Source organism: Brachyhypopomus gauderio, chromosome 5 (assembly GCF_052324685.1).
Source record: "Brachyhypopomus gauderio isolate BG-103 chromosome 5, BGAUD_0.2, whole genome shotgun sequence".
Classification (NCBI taxonomy): Eukaryota; Metazoa; Chordata; class Actinopteri; order Gymnotiformes; family Hypopomidae; genus Brachyhypopomus; species Brachyhypopomus gauderio.
The window spans coordinates 25,522,267-25,535,187 of NC_135215.1; the positions used below are offsets into that span (position 1 = coordinate 25,522,267).

Sequence of the window (12,921 nt, forward strand, 5' to 3'; positions counted from 1 at the left end):
TCGTTACCAGGGAAAGTAACTATTTGCATTACAGTTTAAAAAAAGTTATATGCCAATGAATAAGGATTTTTTGAAAAAGCAGTTTTCACAGTCAGTTGAAATGAGTAGATCAGAAAGGTGTTTAACTTTAGATATTTATTGCACATCAACAGACCAATGCAAGATAAAATCATTTAAAATGCTTTGTAAAAAAATCTTTGTAAAAAAAAAAAAAAAAGTAAAAAAGCAAAAGTAAATAGTTACACTACTATATATAAAGTGCATTTACATCTATCAAATTAAATAAAATTCTCTCAAACTGAGACAACTAGTTTGTTCACAACAGAAGTAAACTTAACAATAAAACCTCTATTCTTAATTAAATAAATCAAATACCCAGTCTGGACATTCAGGAACTTCAAGTATTTTCTTAAATAATGTTTATATTGCCACCTTGAAAATGCTAATTGTTCTTCAGCTTGCTCCTGACTCGCCATTTCTGCCTCTTCTCCGTTTGTGTCGTGTGTCACTGGTGTGCTTCGGCGGGTGTGTAAAAACACTGGCTCTGATTGGCTACCATAATGCTGCCTTAGCCAATCGCTTACTGACTTGTTAAATTGTATTAACCAGTTTTGGTATATATAACTCCTGACAGATACAGAATACTCATCGATCCATCCATTCATTTTAGGGTTGAGTCAGACTAGGTTTTGCACATTCATGACTATATGGTGTGATTGATGTGTGGTAGGTGAGATATTGGAAGGAGAGGAGCCTGCTGAGGGAGGACTCCCAGCCTGAAGATCCGCGGGTGCTGATTCTCAGCGGGAATGAGACAGAAGGTCACCTCCCTGATCTGCATCCTTACAGCCAATACGTCATCAGTGTCCTGGCCTTCAACAGCAAGGGTGATGGGCCACCCAGCGCTGGCCAGCATTTTGAGACTCCAGAGGGAGGTAGGGTATGGTTTGCTAAGTCAAACGCTATGGTTTGCTATGGTTTGCTAACTCCAAATCTCTATCAGCACCAGCAATTCTGAAGCAACTTTTTCTTGGTATGTTCTTCTTGAGCAAGAGGACAGTTTTTTTCACTTTTTTCCATTTTCTTTTGTATTTTTGAAAGTTCCTGGACCTCCTGCCTTCATCAGAATCACAAACTCATATCTGGACTCGTTGACGGTGGAGTGGGGTCCTCCTGTGGATGACAATGGTCGCCTCACTGGCTACATGCTTAGATACCAGCCTGGTAAATAAGAAATGGAGGCCAAACACCTTGAAATCAAATTTCTGCTTAAAACAATGCTGTTGAGGGACTCATTAGCTGGTTGAAGTATTAACTTTCATTTTCAAACTTTAGGTATTTGGTTTTTATTTGAATGGCTGTTGCAGAGGGCACAATGGCCATCCTATCGACAAATGTTGAACCCTACACACTGTCTCTTTCCCATGCTCCTTCATGGTCTTTTGTCTCCCTTTCCTCCCTAGTTAATAACACGGAGGAGCTTAAAGAGTTGACTTTCCTGGCCAATGAGACTAGCGTCACTCTTGAGAACCTCAAGTACAGCACACGTTACATGTTCTACTTTAACGCCATGACAATCAAGGGCGCAGGGCCCGCTATCACCACGGCGATCACAATCATGGATGAAGGTGAGCCTCAGCGGAGACACGAAGCTCTCCTGAATGACTTCTACTTTGATCGAAAAGGAACTGTTTGACCTTAAGATATACTGCAAATCACCTTTAGATTTATTACACATTGATGCAGGATGATAATTTTTTAACTAACAGGCCAGGTTTTGGCAAATGGAGTTTTAAAAGCCATTTTGTGGCACAACACTGAAACTGCCCTCACTGAAACATACAGATATTATGAAGCACTTCGGTATTGCTGATTTTTAACAAACCATGATTGGCTTTCCCCTGCAGATTTTCTTTTTTAGGATGTGCAGTATTAAATAGCATCCACCAGTCCATCTGTATGCTACTGGATTGTACTCTAGCATGCTTCAGTATTGAGCTCCACTGATTTACTGTCTTACCTCAGACCAGCCTTCTGGGGACTACTGTACTCGTTCAGATCTCCTTCTGCTAGTATTACCAGTGTGAACACGGGGTTAGCTGGATCCCCTGTGTGGTGTGGTCCTTAACCCGTTGCTCACGGCTGCTCTGTGTATCTTTCTCCCTCTCCATTGGCCTTGTGAAGCACTGATACGGCAGCCCGCAATAGAGGCGGGTAAAGGTAACTCCTGACCCCGGCATGCATGTCGCCGGGGTGCATGTAGCCTCATGTGCATGAAAAGTCCAGATGCTTGCCACAGATCTGCTCCATACTAGGCATGGAGGACTATCACTGTCAGGGCCAAACTTCCATCTCTCTGCTTTCATTAGGGTCCTGCTCTAAACCTCTTTTGATGAGCAGACGTAGGATCCAGATTTAAGATGTAGTTTTGTTTGTTCATTGGCCCTACTGGATGATCCAGTAGATCTTGTTTCTTCCTCCTGCTTTTCCTCTTCATCTACACTACTGAAACGCATGATTCTGCATGTGTAATGTTTTGAATTAGCCTGAGTGATAACTTTAATTGGTACACCTACTATATCACTACTTAATCCATTTTACAATGAACCATAAGTCCACTTGTAAGTGCACTACTATTGTACTATAAGGCTGTTGCCTTACTGTCTAGGAATCCTGGACCCTGTTGTTCCATTCTGTCTTGGTCTCTTTCATGAGTGGCCTGATTTTGTCTAAAGCTCAGATTATATGGAATAATATAGAACTGGCCGAAAAAGGATTGGGAGTCTAAAGATGCAGATTGGTGGTATGTGTACCTAACAAACTTGACAACCCTAATAGTTGTACTCTTTGTCTGATGGGGTCTCTCTGTGCCCTACTCTTCTTGTGTGATGTTGGTGATCTTGGAAGCGTGTGATGTTGTATGTCTTGCTCTTCTTCATGTTCTTCCAGGCACTGAACCCCCTTCTCATCCAGTCTCCCCTGTCTCTCAGTCTGTGCAGCCACCATTTTACAAGGGTACAAAACACCCACCTCTATCCTTTACCCTCTTTTCTCTTGTGTGTGTGTGTGTGAGTCTGAAATAGCATTCCTTTTACAGGCACGGATTTGATTTTTATTGAAAACGATTCAGAATAATTATCTGTGTACAAAGGACCACATGGAAATGTCTCTATATCATCTTGTGCAAAAATGTCTGGTGAAGATTTTGGATAGCTTGTCATGTTTTAGATCACAGTTTATACTGCTTGGTCGCGCCACAGTAACCGTCGGCATGACGTGTGTGTGTGTTTGTTGTGGGCAGCACGTCCGGTAGGTCCAGTGTTCGGGAGTGTGAACTTTTCTCTGGAAGAGGACCATGCCATCTTAAATTGGGAATATTCTGGGACGGAAAAGAATGTGTTTGTGGAATATGTGTCAGACAACAGTAAGCTCTTCCTCCTCGTATCCTGAGATTAGCAGACGTGCTAGTTATGCTAAACTGCTGTCAGGCATTTCAGAGCTACTTGCAGTCTTGGAAGGACATAATTGTTACCACAAAGACAGAATTGTTTCTACAGTCATGTTACCACTTCTTGTAGTATGCATTTATGAATTCGATGCCTCTCAATAAAAAGTAAAATTAGCAATGAATACATATCTAGCATCACTCTGTGTATGATAGCTTATTAGTGTCATGAACCTCTTAAAACCAGTCTCAACTTTTACAAAATATAATTGGTTCATATTACCTCGGATATACGTGTGGGATTTGACACCATGTTTCTCGTTGTTGCACAATCCGAATCACCGTCCCCTCCCCCGCGCCTCTCCTCAGGTAAAGAGGCCTGGAAGAGGGAGTTTGTAAACGGCTCCCAGACGTATCGGTTAAAGGGGCTAAAGGCGGGCGTGACCTATAGGGTGCGTGTGGTGGCCAAAGACCACGCCCATGTGACCGTCCACAGCACAGATGAGCTGCTAATTGCGGTTCCAGGTGAGGGAGCAGTACCAGCTCGGAGAGCATGCCACCCTGGATGGGGGGTTGGAGGGTGGGGTCATGACTCCACCAATGCAGTCCTGCTCTAGGGTAGAACGTGACTTTGAAGGATGTGAAAGGTCACAGTTGATCAGATGGAAAGGAGAGACATGGCATGCTTTTGTATTTATTTGATCAATTCTTTCATCTGCATAATTTTTGTGACCATTTGCTGAACTATAGATGTTGATATCGATAACCCATCCATCTCGCAGCATGTGAATTTTGTGACTTTCCTTTTCAGTTCGCTTTCCTTGTTTGTGATTTCATGTTCATGTTGCTCACTGGTAAATAATTTCTTGTTGCAGGTATTGTTTACAGTATTTGCACAAACACCACCATGCGGATATATAATGGAACTGTACACGCTTCAGCTCCTGTTTACTGTTGTGTACATGTGATTTATAAGTTCAGAAGGAAGTTACAGAGGTTATTATTACTTCTTGGTTGACTTGTGTGTGTGTGTGTGTGTGTGTGTGTGTGTGTGTGTGTGTGTGTGTGTGTGTGTGTGTGTGTGTGTGTGTGTGTGTGTGTGTGTGTGTGTGTATGCATGTGTGCAGCTATGACCAGCAGACAGGTCGATATAGCCACACAAGGTTGGTTCATTGGACTAATGTGTGCCATCGCTCTGCTGATCCTCATCCTTCTCATCGTCTGCTTCATCAAGAGAAACAAAGGTGGCAAATACCCAGGTGAGAGAGAATGTGTGTCTTTGTGTGTGTTATTGTGTGTTTCTGTGTGTGTTATTGTGTCTTTGCATCTGTGTATGTGTTATTGTGTGTCTTTGCATCTGTGTATGTGTTATTGTGTGTCTGTGTCTTATTGTGTGTGTGTGTCTGTGTGTGTGTGTGTGTGTTATTGTACGTTAGTCTGTATGTTATTGTGTGTGTATCTGTGTGTTATTATGTGCGTGTGTCTGCATGTGTGTTATCATGTGTTTTTCTGTGTGTTCGGGTAGAAGAAATAACAAGGTACCTGCTGATACATATAGTGTCTGTTGATGTAAGTAGATCCTTCTAAAAAAATGTATGAATTAACTGTTAGCAGGGTTGATTACTGTAGTCTCCTCTACAGACTCAGATTAAAAATTCAACTCTGGCAACTTTCACCAGAAGCAAAAGAAAAAAAACACATTTGCAGCAGAATAGATACTTCAAGATACTGCTCCACTTTTCAAGATGTTTTAAAGATACTGCTCCATGTCAAACTCGAAGTATAACATAATATTTCACAATACAAAATCTACACAGCAAAATTCCCAGTACTGAATTAACTCCCGCAATTCTTATTTGTGTCAGATCCACATACATAAACAATCAGGATTCTGCTTTGTGAAATCTATGACCAGTAAAAACTAAATGCTTGTATGTCCTGGTGTTATCCAACACGTTTTGTAACAGTTCCACATAAGGTAAATATGCACAACAAATAACTTTCACCTCTTTGGCACACAGTGAAAGAAAAGGAGGAGGCTCACCAGGACCCAGAGATACAGCCTATGAAAGAGGATGATGGGACATTTGGAGAGTACAGGTGAATGAACAAGAAACAGCCAGTACATTCCCAAATTTCCAACATTAAATCCCACGTTATGTCTAGAAAAAAGTCCTGTACCCTTTCAGTTTTAATGTCATCCAACTCCTCTCATACCATACCCAACTCATCTCATACCATACCCAACTCCTCACATACCATACCCAACTCCTCACATACCATACCCAACTCCCCTCATACCATACCCAACTCCTTCATACCATACCCAACTCCTCTCATACCATACCCAACTCCTTCATACCATACCCAACTCCTCTCATACCATACCCAACTCCTTCATACCATACCCAACTCTTTCATACCATACCCAACTTCTTCATACCATACCCAACTCCTTCATACCATACACAACTCCTCTCATACCATACCCAACTCCTTCATACCATAAACAACTTCTCTCATACCATACCCAACTCCTTCATACCATACACAACTCCTCTCATACCATACCCAACTCCTTCATACCATACACAACTCCTCTCATACATACCCAACTCCTTCATACCATACCCAACTCCTTCATACTATACCCACCTCCTCTCATACCATACCCAACTCCTTCATACCATACCCAACTCCTTCATACTATACCCACCTCCTCTCACACCATACCCAACTCCTTTCATACCATACCCAACTCCTCTCATACCATACCCAACTCCTCAAAGTCTGCACATGGAATTATACCATAAATCTGGAATGTGTGCAGATGAGTCCATGGTTCAACTTAAATGTTAAACTTATAATGATGAATTAACTTCTAATGATGAACTATTATTTAACAAAAAAGTATATGGATGAGATTATGTGGCTTACATAGCTGATGTTACCTAAAGTATATATGGATTTGGCAAAGCATTAACAGAAAATAGATGTAGTGTGAAACAAACTTTCATTACTCGTTAGCTCCGTAGTCCCAGGGCAGAACATCAGACCTGTTCTGGTCTATCAGCTACATTTAGGATACGTGGAAGATCATCAATCTGTTGTCATTATTCATCATTTCCTATTTTCACTGTTTTAATTCACTCACCCACGTAACATGGGAAATGATGTTTATTGTCTTACTAGTCCTTACATGTTCTTTGTATTTGGGGAACATGTAGGTCATTGGAGAGGTAAGAGGGAAACTGCTAGTTTTGCATGCAAAGGAATCCTTGTTGGTTTGAATAAAAAATGAGAAAATAAGTCCATCAAAAGAAAAATGCTTCCTGCTAACTGCATCTAATGTTACTCTCACAGTTTTCTGCTTGAGTTTGCATAATGTATGACTAATGTATGTTTACCTTTTTCAGATGCCTTGTGTTTTTTGTTTGATAGCAATAGTCAAACTTTGATTTTAGTTCTAGAAGTTCTAAAAGATTTTAGATGCTTTTAGATGATTTCTAGAAGCTATAGCTTTTGCATTTTGGCATACTGTCATACCTGAGTGCATGATGGCACAGCTGAGAAGATAAGCCCATGACTAGCGACTGTGACCATGTTGCTCATCTGCACGGCTCCTTACCACGCCCGTCTTGCTGGTATGTTTTTTAAAGTGTCTTTCCATGTGTCTTCCTCTGTTTTTAGTGACACAGAGGACCACAAGCCTCTGAAAGGCAGCCGGAGCCCATCCAATGGCACGGTGAAGAAGGACGACAGCGACGACAGCCTGGTAGACTATGGTGAGGGTGGCGATGGACAGTTCAACGAGGATGGTTCCTTCATCGGCCAGTACAGCGGCAAGAAGGAGAAGGACACAGCTGAGGGCAATGAGAGCTCAGAGGCCCCGTCGCCAGTCAATGCCATGAACTCGTTCGTGTAACGGCTCCAGGCCATGTGACCTTTGACATCGCCGGAACATCATAACTCCCCCACCCCCACACTCTCTCTCACACACACACACACACACACACACACACACACACACACACACACACACACACACACCATCCCTATGTCCCTCCTTGTCACACCTTCATCTGGAGAGCAGGATGTCCATATTTCACTGTGACCCTCCTGACATTACATTGCCACGAAGGAAAAAAAAACCCATACACAATCCAACCCAATCATCAGAAAGACAGAGAAAAAGAGAGCAAGTATGTGTGAGAGTGAGAGAAAGAGAGTGAGAGATGGGGGGAGGAGGCTAAGAGAGACAGAGAAGATCAGTGAGACAGGAGAAAGCAATATCCACAGGAGGAAAGCTCTGTCACCGAAGGCCAGTCCTCCCCCGACTATTCAAAGTGAATACAGGAGGACCTTAATCTGACGACTGCTGTATTATCTTTTGCAAACATGTATATGTGTGTACACGAATGTATAGAAAAGATATACACATATATGAAGATTATTTTTTGGAAGGTGGTGGTCAGTAGGCACTGAATCCCGTGTCCCTCCGTGCTGCTCCGGGCGCTGCATGGACCAGGCACCGCCGCCACCCCGCGCTCCTCTGTGATGGGCTGGGGCGCCAGGTGAACGGAACGAGGTGGCACTCGTCTGCCTTTCTGCTGCCTTTATGTTCTGTCGTCACAGTGTTGAAGCCGGTATTATGTGTGCTCAAAGCCCCAGTGTCTCTGTGAACACACTCATGGAACACGTGGCTATGTGTAAATGCTATTTTTTGACATCTTTTGTGCTGGATGGGAGCTGCAGCAAATGATTTCGATGGAAACCTTCACAAACACAAAAACACACATACACACACAAGCATACTCTTGACTGTCCCATAGCTTTTTACAACTATGTTTTTTTGTTTCTTTTTTCTTTTTTTATTAGTTCTGTTGGACTTACGGTTTTGTAAAGGTTTGATTGGTTTGCATGAGCTAACTCTCTTCTGGGAAAGTCTGGGATTTCTGGTTGTGTCTCGTTCTTTATTGTTGTCACATGGCATTATGGAGAGGGGCCCCCTCATGGCCATAATACAGCCACTGGTCATCTTGTCTTCTGCATTGCTCTGTGGCCACATAGGTTCTCCAGACTGCATCTTGCCATGCAGACAGTCTGGGCCACATGAAGGGTTCCTCAGTGCCTTGGTAGAGAGCAGTGTTCTGTGGTCGCACACAAACCACTTTCCACTTTCCCAACCAACCCATTCATCTTAGAGGGCATGACCATTCTCGAGGCCCTGCAGATCAGCCAATCATAGTCCTGGGGGTTGGGAATGGGGCGGTGAGATGTCAGAGCTCTGCAGTGGAGCGAGCACCTGTCACCACCCAAGCGATATGCAAAGATGATGTCATCCATGTTGTGCCACTCGGCTGTCCTGTAACTCTGCAGTTTATGATCTGGAGACATACACCTGCCATTCCACACTGTAGAGAGAGGCTGTGCGTGATCTGGAGAAGCAGCTAGACCTACTGCCAATCAAACTCTCGCGTGTGAACTGCCACAGTTGCTGACCAGAAGCAGATTGATCCGTCACACTGGAGACAGTTGGGGTTATTTATGAATAAGGAATGAAGGGCCTGCAGAAATCTCAGTCTATGTGAAAGCAAGTAGGTTGGGGAGAAAGGCCCTTTTCACATATAACCGTTTTTAATTGCATGTTGTCGACTTTTGCAAGCTGTCAAGTTCAATCAACAGTTCGCAAAAACAATGCTAAAGTGTTGCTGTCATCATGCTTGGAGCGCATGTGCTTGTGGGTAGGACTGTTCATGCGTTTATGTGAACATGCATGTACAGGTGTGCATGCCTGTGTGTGCACAAGAAGGTGTGAGTGAACAGTATATGTGTGTGTGTGTGTGTGTGTGCGTGTGCGTGTGTGTGTGTGTGTGTGTGTGTGTGTGTGTGTGTGTGTCTGTGTGTGTGTCTGTGTCTGTGTGTGAGAGAGAGAGACTGTGTGTACAAGAGAAAAGAAGAACAGTCTGTGTATACATCAACAAGGTATATTCGTGTGTATGTGTGTGTCTGTGTTCATGGTAGTGGTGTGTGTGGGACTGGTTGAGATTGGCCTCCTTTTGCCAAGGCTCTAGATTTCATTTAGTTCACCATAACTTGCATCAAGTTTTTTTAGTTTTCATTCGTCTGTTTTTTAATATGTAGATATTGTGTTGCTTTGTAAATATCCAAGACGGTGGTTTCACACACGTGGGACAGTGAGAAGAGAAGGAGAAGGTCCCACATGCTTATGTGCAGTACCTTTTGAAACAAACAGCAAAACTTATCTCAGATCATCGGACGAGGTGACTTCCATCTTCACGTCACTGCTATCTAGTGGGAAGCATTGTGTTTAACAGTCTTCTTCATGAATGACACTCCTTCTGCTGTGATTGTAGCTGTGGTGTTTTGTGGCCAGGTGACTGCTAGGCCCAGACTTTCCACAGTGCTGGCAATCCTTTACGCTCAGCACACTATGGGCTGTTTGTGCACACGTTTGAACCACAATCATGCAGATCCTAAAAGACTGTGATTCCTCGACTGCACAGGTGCGTGTGCAGATTCACATGTGGAGGTTTTTTTGTTAGTTTGTTTCTTTAGTTTTTGCGACTGGTAATGAGATGTGATAGAATACGATATATAACATTCTGGTTAATGTCGAGGCTTCATGGGGAAAAAAGCATGAAAGGTTGTAAAATGGTTTACTCTCTATGATATAATTGCAAAATATTTTGTATTTTAACTGAAAAACATGAAATAAATGTTGGTTTCAGGATTTCACTACCAAACCATGTTCAGTTTATTCTGCCAATACCTTTTTATTTGTGAACAGAAACAAGGTTATGTTGAAGCAAAGTGATGCAATATGTTCATACAAGACATGTCTTTGAATATCAAAGTTGTGCCAGCATTTTAGTACTATTTTATGTCACATAGGTCCACATTACTATAATGTTAAAGTGACTTCAAAAGTCAGAAATAAGAAAATGCATTTGTGTTTTTTGGGTGAGACTTCATGACTACCTGACTAGTCACTGTTGTTATTATTACTGCTGTTTAATGTTACCCTTCTAATGTAATGTACTTACACATAGCTAACATACCTAATGCTAGCTCACTAGTTTGCTAATTAGATTCAATTTCTTTGCAGAATTGTCTGGGGTTTTTCAGGGGGGTTGCTGCAGTATTTGTCCAACAATGCAGGCTAACCGTTATTCTCAGACCATTTCTGTGTTGTCGTGTTAACGTCGTGTTTATGCAATATCAGGCATCCCAAGTTGCAAAAGTTGATTTCCCCCCCCCCCCCCCCCCCCCCCCCCCCAGAGGTTAAGTTGTTGAGCGGGGGGGGATTAGAGAAAAAAAAATCTGTCGCCTGTGTGCACGTTTGTGTGGGTCACTCGTTCTGAATTTCGGGAGTTTTCCGGGAGACTTGGGATGTCTGCAATATGCATTCTTGTCACAAACATTTTCTGCTCAGTCAAGTTTACTTCTTGAACATGAATGCAGATAGCTGAAGAATACATGGTTAATGTGTTCTTGCTAAATTATGTTACTTGGAGTGGCATTGGGAGGCTGACACTCTTGTAAGGTTCCATTAGCATATCTAACTTTTGACAGATGTGCAGACAGCTAATAGCAGACAATGTCACAGCAATGGATTCAGTCAAAAAAGCTAGTTTCAAAGCACATCAAATGCATTCTATGGAAACCTACACCAACATATTTCTATCTACAGAACAGTAGCTAAACTGCTCATGATACTGACAATAGCAGGATAAACTGCATAATATAGTTTTCCTCACATAAGTTCAGATTGTCCTGCCACTCTTTTTGGTAAAGTTTAACCTAGAACGTGGTTTTATTTAGATACTGCATGTATCTGCATTTGAAAGGACTCAATTACAAATTCAAGATTATATTGATAAGCATGATTACAACAGTAGATAACACATCCTCCTCTACAGGTCTGAGTCAATTCTTGAGTCTCTGTGGTGCAGGTTTAACTCAAGTCTCAAGTATCTCAAATATCTTAAAATAAATTGCAAAGATAAAAAGCAGTAGCATGTTTCTAGCTACACCACAAAAGTAAAAAACTTATTACTGCTGATATGGAATTTACCAGGAAAAGTGCTTAGGCTATTAACTAGGTTTAGTTTTCATCCCAATAGGCTAGCTAGCTAACACTGTGTGTTTTAAGATGTCTTATAAAACTTTATCAGTGTCCTTTATTTTGGTAATTATGTTTGTCTTACTCAAAGGTTACAATCAAAGTCTGACTCAAAGTCTGACTGAAAGGTTACAATTAAAGGAGCTCATTGTGCCCATAAATAGAAATAAATAAATAGATATTGAATAAATAAATACTGCACATTACCATATTGGAACTGACAGGCAAGACACTTATATGCGATGAGATAGAAAAGATGTTTAATTCCTCTACCCCCTCCAAACATACACCCGCACACTTAAATTCACAATGCCATGAGTCAGTAAGTCAGCAAAAGTCAATCGTGTTACTCGTTATTTTAAGAAAAAGCTCACGTTCAATTGTGAGACTTTCAATATACATGGGAAAGGATATAATGATCCCTGATTTGTCAAATTCAAAGTCACGTTTATTTACAGTAGGCTATATAGCGCTTTTTACAAGACATGTTGTCACAAAGCAGCTTTACAATCATATGAGACCAGATCCCTAATGAGCAAGCCAGAGGCAACAGTGGCAAGGAAACTATCATGGCAGGGATTAAGAAAAAACCTTGGGAGGGCCAAGACACAAAAGATCTGGGATCAAAAGGGTTTGTGATCGTGTTGTTTTTCAATACTTCTTCATTGTGAACTCATTCAGAACCATCAGACAAATTCACTCAGGGAATGTGATGGCAGCAAAACACACATTAGTGAATATCCATGTGGGACAGTGGTAACTCAGTGATTAAGGTCCTTGCCTAGTAATGGGAATGTTGCAAGTTGAAGCATCACTGCCAATTTACCACTTTCGGGGACGTGAGCAAGGTCCTTGATCTGGTTGAACTGCATTCAGTTGTTTTATGAGTTGCTTTGGATAAAAGTGTTAGCTGAATAACGCAAATAATTTGCACATTTCGTGCAATTACATATTTCCACCAGAGAGGCCGCCAATACCCCAAACGTACGCAGTAAGAGCGAAGACTTTTTGCCAACAGTTCTATTCGGTCATCCGACTCTTTCTTTATCTCTTTGACGTTGATTTTGTCAATGGCACTTAGTAGATTAGTATTTATTCTGATTATCATACTAATGACAGTGTTTGCTGAACAAATAGATTTTGATTATACCTCTCTCTTTTTTCACTCAGTCATCAAATGAGTCTCTCTCTCTCTCTCTCTCTGTGTCTGTGTGTGTATATATCACCACTACAGTTTGAATTTATATTACAGTACAGCGCATTATATATAATGATTCATAACACCAGTGTAATCTTGTGTTATATACTCAACTCAGTAATGTTATAGTCA

General features: G+C 41.7%; 1 protein-coding gene across 12 annotated transcripts in view; it reads left to right on the forward strand.

The window, feature by feature from the left end:
- The window catches only part of nrcama (neuronal cell adhesion molecule a), a 50,689-nt gene extending 40,477 nt beyond the window's left edge, over positions 1-10,212 (forward strand). For 5 of the 12 annotated variants that reach the window (XM_077006712.1, XM_077006716.1, XM_077006714.1 and 2 more), the window contains 10 exons: positions 731-935; positions 1,102-1,224; positions 1,464-1,628; positions 2,185-2,220; positions 2,950-3,015; positions 3,302-3,424; positions 3,815-3,970; positions 4,573-4,704; positions 5,467-5,545; positions 7,136-10,212. In XM_077006712.1, coding sequence (XP_076862827.1) covers positions 731-935; positions 1,102-1,224; positions 1,464-1,628; positions 2,185-2,220; positions 2,950-3,015; positions 3,302-3,424; positions 3,815-3,970; positions 4,573-4,704; positions 5,467-5,545; positions 7,136-7,370 — 1,320 coding nt within the window. In that variant the 3' untranslated portion in view covers positions 7,371-10,212. The remainder of the gene's footprint in view (positions 1-730; positions 936-1,101; positions 1,225-1,463; positions 1,629-2,184; positions 2,221-2,949; positions 3,016-3,301; positions 3,425-3,814; positions 3,971-4,572; positions 4,705-5,466; positions 5,546-7,135) is intronic. The other 7 variants (XM_077006720.1, XM_077006721.1, XM_077006724.1 and 4 more) reach the window with 2 other exon arrangements.
- The last annotated feature ends 2,709 nt before the right edge of the window (positions 10,213-12,921 follow it).